Source organism: Oncorhynchus kisutch, unplaced genomic scaffold, assembly GCF_002021735.2.
Source record: "Oncorhynchus kisutch isolate 150728-3 unplaced genomic scaffold, Okis_V2 scaffold896, whole genome shotgun sequence".
Lineage (NCBI taxonomy): Eukaryota > Metazoa > Chordata > Actinopteri > Salmoniformes > Salmonidae > Oncorhynchus > Oncorhynchus kisutch.
Genome location: NW_022262841.1, coordinates 66,260 through 78,763, shown reverse-complemented (window position 1 = coordinate 78,763; position 12,504 = coordinate 66,260). Strand labels below are relative to the sequence as shown.

Sequence of the window (12,504 nt, the reverse complement as noted above, 5' to 3'; positions counted from 1 at the left end):
ACACCCCTATACCCCCCTACACACCCCTATACCCCCCTACACACCCCTATACCCCCTACACACTACTACACACCCCTATACCCCCCTATACCCCCTACACACCCCTACACCCCCCTACACACTACTACACACCCCTACACCCCCCTACACACTACTACACACCCTACACCCCCCCTATACCCCCCTACACACCCCTATACCCCCCTACACACCCCTACACCCCCCTACACACTACTACACACCCCTACACCCCCCTACACACTACTACACACCCCTACACCCCCCCTATACCCCCCTACACACCCCTACACCCCCTATACACTACTACACCCCCCTATACCCCCCTACATACCCCTACACACCCCCACACACACACCCTCACACCTCTCTACACCCCCCTACACACCCCTACACACTCCTACACACCCCTACACACTACTACACACCCCTACACACTACTACACACCCCTATACACTACTACACACCCCTCTACACACCCCTACACCCCCCCCCCACACACACCCCTACAGCCCTCTACACTTCCCTACACCTCCCTACACACCCCTCTACACCCCCTTACACACCCCTATACACCCCTACACACCCCTATACCCTCCTATACCCCCCTACACCCCCCTATACACTACTACACACTACTACTCTGCTCAACCTGTTCATGTGAATAGTCAGACTTTAGTGTTGATCAGTCCGTCTGTATCCGTTTGAATGTAAACATTGACAGTAGGAAGTACATGGTATGGAATATACTACAGGGCCTTCACAATAATGTCATACCCCTTTATTACACCTTTTTGTTGTGTTATAGCCTGAATTTAAAATGGATTTCATAGATTTTTTCTCTCTCTCCCATCTACACACAATACCCCATAATTGACACATTTTTGTGCAAATGTTTGGAAAATTAAATACAGAAATATCTCATTTTCGTAAGTATCCGTACTCCTGAGTTATAATCGCTGCCAACAGTGATTCTAACTGTGAGTCTTTCTGGGTAAATCTCTAAGAGCTTTGCAGACCTGGATTGTACAATATTTGCACACGATTCTTTTTTAAATTCTTCAAACTCTGTCAAGTTGGTTGCTGATCATTGCTAGACAGCCATTTTCAAGTCTTGACATGGATTTTCAAGCCGATTTCAGTCGAAACTTAAACTTTGCCCCTCAGGAACATTCCATGTCATCTTGGAAAGCAACTCCAGTGTCGATTTGACCTCCAGTGTATATTTGACCTCCAGTGTATATTTGACCTCCAGTGTATATTTGACCTTGTGTTTTGAGGTTATTGTCCTGTGAATTCATCTCCCAGTGTCCTTTGGAAAGCAGACTGAACCAGGTTTAGCCTGTGCTTACCTCTGTTTTGTTTATTTTTATGCCAAAGATCTCTCTAGTCCTTGCCGATGACAAGCATACCCATAACATGATGCAGCCAATACCACCATGCTTGAAAATATTTAGTGTGGATTTGCCCAAAACAACTCTTTTGTATTCAGATGATTAAGTTAATTTCTTTGCCAAAGGTTTTACAGTTTTACTTTAGTGCCTTATTGCAAACAGGATGTATGTTAGGAATATTTTATTATGTACTACAGGCTTCCTTTTCATTCTGTGTTTTAGGTTATTATTGTGGAGTAACTGCAATGTTGTTGATCCATCCTCAGTTTTCTCACAAGTCACAATTAGCCTCATGGTAAAATCCCTGAGTGGTTTCCTTCCTCTCCTGCAACTGAGTTAGGAATGACGCCTGTATCTTTGTTTTGACGCGGTGTATTGATACACCATCCAAAGTGTAATTAATAACTTCACCATGCTCAAAGGGATATTCAATGTCTGCTTTCAATTTGTTTTACCCATCTACCAATAGGTTCCTTTCTTTGCGAGGCATTGGAAAAACCTCCCTGGTCTTTGTGGTTGAATCTGTGTTTGAAAGTCACTGCTTGACTGAGGGACATTGCAGATAATTGTATGGGTTGGGGTAGTCATTAATAATGTTAAACCCTGTTATTGCACCCAGAGTCCATGCAACTGATTATGTGACTTGTTAAGCACATTTTTTACTCCTGAACTTATTCTCGCTCGTCATAACAAAGGGGTTGAATACTTATCCACTCATTATTATATCTAAAAACATAATTCAATTTTTAACATGAATGGGGTATTGTGTGTAGGACCGTGACACAACATCTCCATTGAATTCATTTTAAATTGAGGCTGTAATAAAACAAAATGTGGACAAGGTCAAGTAATGTGGATACCTTCTGAAGGCCCCGTAAATCATGTTGATTATGTCGCCGTTACTCTACCCCTGTGAAAAAAGTGCCATACAACAACTACCGACAGACAGACAGACAGGGTTCTCAGGCCTCTGACAGACAGACATACAGGGTTCTCAGGCCTCTGACAGACAGACATACAGGGTTCTCAGGCCTCTGACAGACAGACATACAGGGTTCTCAGGCCTCTGACAGACAGACATACAGGGTTCTCAGGCCTCTGACAGACAGACATACAGGGTTCTCAGGCCTCTGACAGACAGACATACAGGGTTCTCAGGCCTCTGACAGACAGACATACAGGGTTCTCAGGCCTCTGACAGACAGACATACATGGTTCTCAGGCCTCTGACAGACAGACAGACAGACAGACAGACAGACAGGGTTCTCAGGGCTCTGACAGACAGGGTTCTCAGGGCTCAGACAGACAGGCTTCTCAGGGCTCAGACAGACAGGGTTCTCAGGGCACAGACAGAAAAAAACAGACAGACAGACAGGGTTCTCAGGGCTCAGACAGACAGGGTTCTCAGGGCACAGACAGACAGACAGACAGACAGACAGGGTTCTCAGGGTTCAGACAGACAGGGTTCTCAGGGCTCAGACAGACAGACAGACAGGGTTCTCAGGGCTCAGACAGACAGGGTTCTCAGGGCACAGACCGACAGGGTTCTCAGGGCTCTGACAGACAGGGTTCTCAGGGCTCAGACAGACAGGGTTCTCAGGGCTCAGACCGACAGGGTTCTCAGGGCTCAGACCGACAGGGTTCTCAGGGCCCAGACAGACAGGGTTCTCAGGGCTCAGACTGACAGGGTTCTCAGGGCTCTGACAGACAGGGTTCTCAGGGCTCTGACAGACAGGGTTCTCAGGGCTCTGACAGACAGGGTTCTCAGGGCTCTGACAGACAGGGTTCTCAGGGCACAGACAGACATGGTTCTCAGGGCTCTGACAGACAGGGTTCTCAGGGCTCTGACAGACAGGGTTCTCAGGGCTCTGACAGACAGACAGACAGGGTTCTCAGGGCTCAGACAGACAGGGTTCTCAGGGCTCAGACAGACAGGGTTCTCAGGGCTCAGACAGACAGGGTTCTCAGGGCTCTGACAGACAGGGTTCTCAGGGCTCAGACAGACGGGGTTCTCAGGGCTCAGACAGACAGGGTTCTCAGGGCTCAGACAGACAGGGTTCTCAGGGCACAGACAGACAGGGTTCTCAGGGCTCAGACAGACAGGGTTCTCAGGGCTCAGACAGACAGGGTTCTCAGGGCACAGACAGACAGGGTTCTCAGGGCACAGACAGACAGGGTTCTCAGGGCACAGACAGACAGGGTTCTCAGGGCACAGACAGACAGGGTTCTCAGGGCTCAGACAGACAGGGTTCTCAGGGCTCAGACAGACAGGGTTCTCAGGGCTCAGACAGACAGGGTTCTCAGGGCTCAGACAGACAGGGTTCTCAGGGCTCTGACAGACAGGGTTCTCAGGGCTCTGACAGACAGGGTTCTCAGGGCTCAGACAGACAGGGTTCTCAGGGCTCAGACAGACAGGGTTCTCAGGGCTCAGACAGACAGGGTTCTCAGGGCTCAGACAGACAGGGATCTCAGGGCTCAGACAGACATGGTTCTCAGGGCTCAGACAGACAGGGTTCTCAGGGCTCAGACAGACAGGGTTCTCAGGGCACAGACAGACAGGGTTCTCAGGGCACAGACAGACAGGGTTCTCAGGGCACAGACAGACAGGGTTCTCAGGGCTCAGACAGACAGGGTTCTCAGGGCTCAGACAGACAGGGTTCTCAGGGCTCAGACAGACAGGGTTCTCAGGGCTCAGACAGACAGGGTTCTCAGGGCTCTGACAGACAGGGTTCTCAGGGCTCAGACAGACAGGGTTCTCAGGGCTCAGACAGACAGGGTTCTCAGGGCTCTGACAGACAGGGTTCTCAGGGCTCAGACAGACAGGGTTCTCAGGGCTCTGACAGACAGGGTTCTCAGGGCTCAGACAGACAGGGTTCTCAGGGCACAGACAGACAGGGTTCTCAGGGCACAGACAGACAGGGTTCTCAGGGCTCAGACAGACAGGGTTCTCAGGGCTCAGACAGACAGGGTTCTCAGGGCTCAGACAGACAGGGTTCTCAGGGCTCTGACTGGCCAGTGGAACACTTCTGACATGATAGAGGCGACATTCCCTCTATTTCCTCCTTGGAGGGGAAGCTGCTGCCTGGTTGGTTGCCTGTGATTGTTATTTCTGTTCTGTCCCTGTGTACCGGCCTGACTGACTGGTTGTGTCTGAAATAACAACCTCTTCACTATATGGGTCCTGTTGGCCCTGGTCAAAAGTACTGCCCCGTAGTGAATAGTGTGCCATTTTGAACACAGCCTCTGAACCCTGCTTTGTAGCACCACATGAGAGGAAGGAAGGACGATTTCAATAGTTGTTGTGAAACCGCAGAGTGGTGCTTCAAATCCCATAGTTTCTGCATGTAAGCCCCCTCAACTCAAGTGTCTATTCCCTGTCTCTGCCTGCATGTCTGCCTGCCTGCATGTCTGCCTGCCTGCAATGTCTGCCTGCCTGCATGTCTGCCTGCCTGCATGTCTGCCTGCCTGCATGTCTGCCTGCCTGCATGTCTGCCTGCCTGCATGTCTGCCGGCCTGCATGTCTGCCTGTAAGCCCCCTCAACTCAAGTGTCTATTCCCTGTCTCTGCCTGCACTGTCTGTCTGTACTGTCTGCCTGTCTGCATGTCTGCCAGCCAGCCCCCTCAACTCAAGTGTCTATTCCCTGTCTCTGCCTGCACTGTCTGTCTGTACTGTCTGCCTGTCTGCCAGCCAGCCCCCTCAACTCAAGTGTCTATTCCCTGTCTCTGTCTGTACTCTCTGTCTGTACTGTCTGCCTGTCTGCCAGCCAGCCCCCTCAACTCAAGTGTCTATTCCCTGTCTCTGTCTGTACTCTCTGTCTGTACTGTCTGCCTGTCTGCCAGCCAGCCCCCTCAACTCAAGTGTCTATTCCCTGTCTCTGTCTGTACTCTCTGTCTGTACTGTCTGCCTGTCTGCCAGCCAGCCCCCTCAACTCAAGTGTCTATTCCCTGTCTCTGTCTGTACTCTCTGTCTGCCTGTCTGCCAGCCAGCCCCCTCAACTCAAGTGTCTATTCCCTGTCTCTGTCTGTACTGTCTGTCTGTACTGTCTGCCTGTCTGCCAGCCAGCCCCCTCAACTCAAGTGTCTATTCCATGTCTCTGTCTGTACTGTCTGTCTGTACTGTCTGCCTGTCTGCCAGCCAGCCCCCTCAACTCAAGTGTCTATTCCCTGTCTCTGTCTGTACTGTCTGTCTGTACTGTCTGCCTGTCTGCCAGCCAGCCCCCTCAACTCAAGTGTCTAGTCCCTGTCTCTGTCTGTACTGTCTGTCTGTACTGTCTGTCTGTACTGTCTGTACTGTCTGTCTGTCTGTACTGTCTGTCTGTCTGTTCTGTCTGCCAGCCAGCCCCCTCAACTCAAGTGTCTATTCCCTGTCTCTGTCTGTACTGTCTGCCTGTCTGCCTGTCTGCCAGCCAGCCCCCTCAACTCAAGTGTCTATTCCCTGTCTCTGTCTGTACTCTCTGTCTGTACTGTCTGTCTGTACTGTCTGTCTGTACTGTACTCTCTGTCTGTCTGTACTGTCTGTCTGTACTGTCTGTCTGTACTGTCTGTCTGTACTGTCTGTCTGTCTGTACCGTCGGTACTGTCTCTGTCTGTCTGTACTGTCTGTCTGTACCGTCGGTACTGTCTGTACTGTCTGTCTGTACTGTCTGTCTGTACTGTCTGTACTGTCTGTCTGTCTGTACTGTCTGTCTGTACTGTCTGTCTGTACTGTCTGTCTGTACTGTCTGTCTGTACTGTCTGTCTGTCTGTACTGTCTGTCTGTACTGTCTGTCTGTACTGTCTGTCTGTACTGTCTGTCTGTACTGTCTGTCTGTCTGTACCGTCGGTACTGTCTCTGTCTGTCTGTCTGTGTTATACAGACTCTCATCATGTAGATAGCGACCCCCTAACCTGGCTTCAAATAGTAGTGGCTTCCTTGCACCACGCAAAGCTCAATCAAGCACATCCTATATTGTTTGAAATATATCAAATTACTGGTATGGCAACCTGCATTACCATGTCTGTGTCTGGAAGTAAAGTTGGATGTGGAAAACCCCCTCTAAACATGTCTTGTGCAGTGTAGCAGGAAGTAACCCCCTCTAAACATGTCTTGTCCCCCCTCAGCAGTGTAGCAGGAAGTAACCCCCTCTAAACATGTCTTGTTCCCCTCAGCAGTGTAGCAGGAAGTAACCCCCTCTAAACATGTCTTGTCCCCCCTCAGCAGTGCAGCAGGAAGTAACCCCCTCTAAACATGTCTTGTTCCCCTCAGCAGTGTAGCAGGAAGTAACCCCCTCTAAACATGTCTTGTCCCCCTCAGCAGTGTAGCAGGAAGTAACCCCCTCTAAACATTTCTTGTCCCCCCTCAGCAGTGAGGCGGGAAGTAACCCCCTCTAAACATGTCTTGTCCCCCTCAGCAGTATAGCAGGAAGTAACCCCCTCTAAACATGTCTTGTCCCCCTCAGCAGTATAGCAGGAAGTAACCCCCTCTAAACATGTCTTGTCCCCCCTCAGCAGTGAGGCCGGAAGTAACCCCTCTAAACATGTCTTGTCCCCCTTCAGCAGTGTAGCAGGAAGTAGATTATAGAGTAACGTGTTTACTCAGTAACACTCCAGAGATGGTCGACACACATCATTAGTTTTTATTCCCCCACAAAGCAGCTCGTTTTATAGTTTCATTCCCGTTTGGGGAGATTTACATGCGTTGTGTAAGGGATTGGGATACAAGCCATGTTGTGGGGATGAGAGAATAGAGGCCTTACTGTAATCTCCTGTCTTGCACCGTACACAGAGTTACAGGGATGCAGTTTCAGGTTCTGCCTCCGTACTAACTGTTACAGTCCAGGTTCTGCCTCCATACTAACTGTTACAGTCCAGGTTCTGCCTCCATACTAACTGTTACAGTCCAGATTCCTCCATACTAACTGTTACAGTCCAGGTTCTGCCTCCATACTAACTGTTACAGTCCAGATTCCTCCATACTAACTGTTACAGTCCAGGTTCTGCCTCCATACTAACTGTTACAGTCCAGATTCCTCCATACTAACTGTTACAGTCCAGATTCCTCCATACTAACTGTTACAGTCCAGGTTCTGCCTCCATACTAACTGTTACAGTCCAGATTCTGCCTCCATACTAACTGTTACAGTCCAGATTCCTCCATACTAACTGTTACAGTCCAGATTCTGCCTCCATGCAAACTGTTACAGTCCAGATTCTGCCTCCATACAAACTGTTACAGTCCAGATTCTGCCTCCATACTAACTGTTACAGTCCAGATTCCTCCATACTAACTGTTACAGTCCAGATTCTGCCTCCATGCAAACTGTTACAGTCCAGATTCTGCCTCCATACTAACTGTTACAGTCCAGGTTCTGCCTCCATACTAACTGTTACAGTCCAGATTCCTAAATACTAACTGTTACAGTCCAGGTTCCTCCATACAAACTGTTACAGTCCAGGTTCTGCCTCCATACTGTTACAGTCCAGATTCCTCCATACTAACTGTTACAGTCCAGATTCCTCCATACTAACTGTTACAGTCCAGGTTCTGCCTCCATGCAAACTGTTACAGTCCAGATTCTGCCTCCATACTAACTGTTACAGTCCAGGTTCTGCCTCCATACTAACTGTTACAGTCCAGGTTCTGCCTCCATACTAACTGTTACAGTCCAGATTCCTCCATACTAACTGTTACAGTCCAGGTTCTGCCTCCATACTAACTGTTACAGTCCAGATTCCTCCATACCAACTGTTACAGTCCAGATTCTGCCTCCATACTAACTGTTACAGTCCAGATTCTGCCTCCATACTAACTGTTACAGTCCAGGTTCTGCCTCCATACTAACTGTTACAGTCCAGATTCCTCCATACTAACTGTTACAGTCCAGGTTCTGCCTCCATACTAACTGTTACAGTCCAGATTCCTCCATACTAACTGTTACAGTCCAGGTTCTGCCTCCATACTAACTGTTACAGTCCAGATTCCTCCATACTAACTGTTACAGTCCAGATTCCTCCATACTGTCGTGTCTTTGGTATCATTAAAAGTGAAGACTGGTATTTAATCAAATCAATTCTCTGTAATTATTATTACGTGATTATACTAATCATGTAAATGTAATTAACTAGGAAGTCGGGGCACCAAGGAAAATATTCAGATTACAAATTTATAATTTTCCTAATTATAACTCTTCAGATATTTTAACATCTGATCAGTTAGTATTTAAATTAATTAATTTTTCTTTACCTCGCGTTAGTCTCATTCCAAACGTCGTAAATTGTTGGTTATCTGCACGAACCCAGTGTTCACTATGAGTCATCCATAAACCAATTGTCTTAATCATTTATTTACAATCACAGAAATGCATAAACAAACAAACAGTAGATCTGGTTACAAGGAAATGACGAGGTTCCCTAGTGGTCTCAGCCAATATGACGGCTTGGTGGACAAAGGGAAGTGGGTGTGGGCTGGGAAGTGGGTGTGGGCTGGGAAGTGGGTGTGGGCTGGGAAGTGGGTGTGGGCTGGGAAGTGGGTGTGGGCTGGGAAGTGGGTGTGGGCTGGGAAGTGGGTGTGGGCTGGGAAGTGGGTGTGGGCTGGGAAGTGGGTGTGGGCTGGGAAGTGGGTGTGGACTGGGAAGTGGGTGTGGGCTGGGAAGTGGGTGTGGACTGGGAAGTGGGTGTGGGCTGGGAAGTGGGTGTGGGCTGGGAAGTGGGTGTGGACTGGGAAGTGGGGTGTGGGCTGGGAAGTGGGTGTGGACTGGGAAGTGGTGTGGACTGGGAAGTGGTGTGGACTGGGAAGTGGGTGTGGACTGGGAAGTGGGTGTGGACTGGGAAGTGGGTGTGGACTGGGAAGTGGGTGTGGACTGGGAAGTGGGTGTGGACTGGGAAGTGGGTGTGGACTGGGAAGTGGGTGTGGACTGGGAAGTGGTGTGGACTGGGAAGTGGGTGTGGACTGAGAGAGCGGGAAAGACAAGAGTTACTACACACAGTTGATAATTATATGAATTATATCTAGCTGCGGACTAGTAATTAGTGTCTAAGATTTGCTCTTATTCTGTAGGGATCGACAGTCTCAGAGTTGAACCATTTCCTGCTGTGTAGCCAATGCTCGATGTGATATGGTTAGGATATGGTTAGGTTGGTAACCAGTTTGTAACAGCAATAAGGCACCTCGGGGGTTTGTGATATATGGCCAATATACCACGGCTAAGGGATATATCCAGGACCTCCGCATGGCGTCATGGGTAAGAACAACCCTTAGCCGTGGTTGTGTCATGGGTAAGAACAGCCCTTAGTCGTGGTTGCGTCATGGGTAAGAACAACCCTTAGCCGTGGTTGCGTCATGGGTAAGAACAACCCTTAGCCGTGGTTGCGTCATGGGTAATAACAACCCTTAGCCGTGGTTGCGTCATGGGTAAGAACAACCCTTAGCCGTGGTTGCGTCATGGGTAAGAACAGCCCTTAGCCGTGGTTGCGTCATGGGTAAGAACAGCCCTTAGCCGTGGTTGCGTCATGGGTAAGAACAGCCCTTAGCCGTGGTTGCGTCATGGGTAAGAACAGCCATTAGCCGTGGTTGCGTCATGGGTAAGAACAGCCCTTAGCTGTGGTTGCGTCATGGGTAAGAACAGCCCTTAGCCGTGGTTGCGTCATGGGTAAGAACAACCCTTAGCCGTGGTTGCGTCATGGGTAAGAACAGCCATTAGCCGTGGTTGCGTCATGGGTAAGAACAGCCATTAGCCGTGGTTGCGTCATGGGTAAGAACAGCCATTAGCCGTGGTTGCGTCATGGGTAAGAACAGCCCTTAGCCGTGGTTGCGTCATGGGTAAGAACAGCCCTTAGCCGTGGTTGCGTCATGGGTAAGAACAGCCCTTAGCCGTGGTTGCGTCATGGGTAAGAACAGCCCTTAGCCGTGGTTGCGTCATGGGTAAGAACATCCCTTAGCCGTGGTTGCGTCATGGGTAAGAACAGCCCTTAGCCGTGGTTGCGTCATGGGTAAGAACAGCCATTAGCCGTGGTTGCGTCATGGGTAAGAACAGCCATTAGCCGTGGTTGCGTCATGGGTAAGAACAGCCATTAGCCGTGGTTGCGTCATGGGTAAGAACAGCCCTTAGCCGTGGTTGCGTCATGGGTAAGAACAGCCCTTAGCCGTGGTTGCGTCATGGGTAAGAACAGCCCTTAGCCGTGGTATAATGGCCATATACCACACCTCGTCTGGCCTGATTCCTTCATTATGAAACAGTTACAAAGCCTTGTACCTGGCGATCGTATCGCATCAATAAATCACCAACTGTTCTTCCCCCTGCGTAAAGTATTCCAGATGAATATGCTAATTAATTAATTAATATACGTCTTTTGGTGTGCCAGGACTTGCCGTTGTTTTCCCTGCTTTTGACGCTGGAAGCAGACAGGCTGGAGTAGCCCGCTTGTTTTAGATGCTAACGATGATCAGCTATGACCAAGGTATTTTGGTCTTGTTTGGTATTTGCATGGAGAACCCATGCTGAGCCTACAGTCAGTGGGCCCTGGTTTGATGGGTAGAGAACTGTGATATAACAATGACAGAGAAGTGGCCTACTGGCATCCGGCTACAGGGGGCCTGTTTACATCTCTGTGTGAGCTAACAGCACGTCTCTGTGTGTGGAGGGACTTCATGAAAGGTCTCTAAATCATCGGTTTTAATTCCTCCTCTCCTCCCTTTCTCTTTCCACTCCTCTCTCTCTCCCACTCTCTTCCTCATTCTCTCCTACCACTCCTCTCTCCTCTCCTCCCTTTCAATCTCCACTCCTCTCTCTCTCCCACTCTCTTCCTAAATTCTCTTCTACCTCCCCTCTCCTCTTATCCCTCTTCCCACCATCTCTTTTCTCCCCATCCCTCTCTCCTCTCCCTACATCCCTCTCTCCCTCCATCCATCTCTCCCTCCATCCATCTCTCCCTCCATCCATCTCTCCCTCCCTCCATCCCTCTCTCCTCTCCCTCTATCCATTCCTCTCTCCCTCCCTCCATCATCCTTCTCTCCTCTCTCCTTCCTACCTCCCTCCGTCCATCCCATCCGTCTCTCCTCTTCTCCCTCCATCCATCCCTACATCCATCTCTCCTCTTCTCCCTCCTACCTCCCTCCCCCGTCCGTCCATCCATCTCTCCTCTTCTCCCTCCCTCCATCCATCCATCCATCCATCCATCCATCTCTCCTCTTCTCCCTCCTAACTCCCTCCGTCCGTCCATCCATCTCTCCTCTCCTCTCCATCCATCTCTCCTCTTCTCCCTCCTACCTCCCTCCGTCTGTCCATCCATCTCTCCTCTCCCTCCATCCATCTCTCCTCTTCTCCCTCCTATCTCCCTCCATCCATCCATCCATCCATCTCTCCTCTCCCTCCTACGTCCGTCCATCCGTCTCTCCTCTCCCTCCATCCATCTCTCCTCTTCTCCCTCCTAACTCCCTCCCTCCCTCCATCCATCCATCTCTCCTCTCCATCCATCCATCTCTCCTCTTCTCCCTCCTACCTCCCTCCATCCATCCATCTCTCCTCTCCATCCATCCATCTCTCCTCTTCTCCCTCCTAACTCCCTCCGTCCGTCCATCCGTCTCTCCTCTCTCCCCAGACTGTATGAGAACAAAGGAGAAGCAGACTTCATGGAGTCCTTGAGGAATCTCTTCACTTCCTTCAATGACATGATGAACATCAACTCTGAGAACACAGGCATGGTAAAGGTAGGACATCAATCATATAGTCTGGCTCTGCTTCAGAGTGATGCCTTTTGTGTTTCCATGGGTATTCTATGCATTCTGTTTCCCTGTGTATATCAGTCTCTAGTTCCCATCTCATGTCCACTATGTGTCTATAGTAGAGGTCGACCAATTATGATTTTTCAACACCGATACCGATTATTGGAGGACCAAAAATAAGCCACTACCGATTAATTGGCCTTATATATATATATATTTTTTTTTAAATATATATATTTGTAATAATGACAATTACAACAATACTCAATGAACACTTTTATTTTAACTTAATATAATACATAAATAAAATCTATTTAGTCTCAAATAAATAATGAAACATGTTCAATTTGGTTTAAATAATGCAAAAACAATGTTTTGGAGAAGAAAGTAAA

At 49.2% G+C, this 12,504-nt stretch overlaps 1 protein-coding gene across 1 annotated transcript in view; it reads left to right on the top strand.

The window, feature by feature from the left end:
* LOC116362895 (dedicator of cytokinesis protein 1-like) overlaps positions 1–12,504 on the top strand; it is a 76,312-nt gene that overhangs the window by 45,915 nt on the left and 17,893 nt on the right. Inside the window, exon 9 of the mRNA XM_031816914.1 lies at positions 11,989–12,097. Coding sequence (XP_031672774.1) covers positions 11,989–12,097 — 109 coding nt within the window. The remainder of the gene's footprint in view (positions 1–11,988; positions 12,098–12,504) is intronic.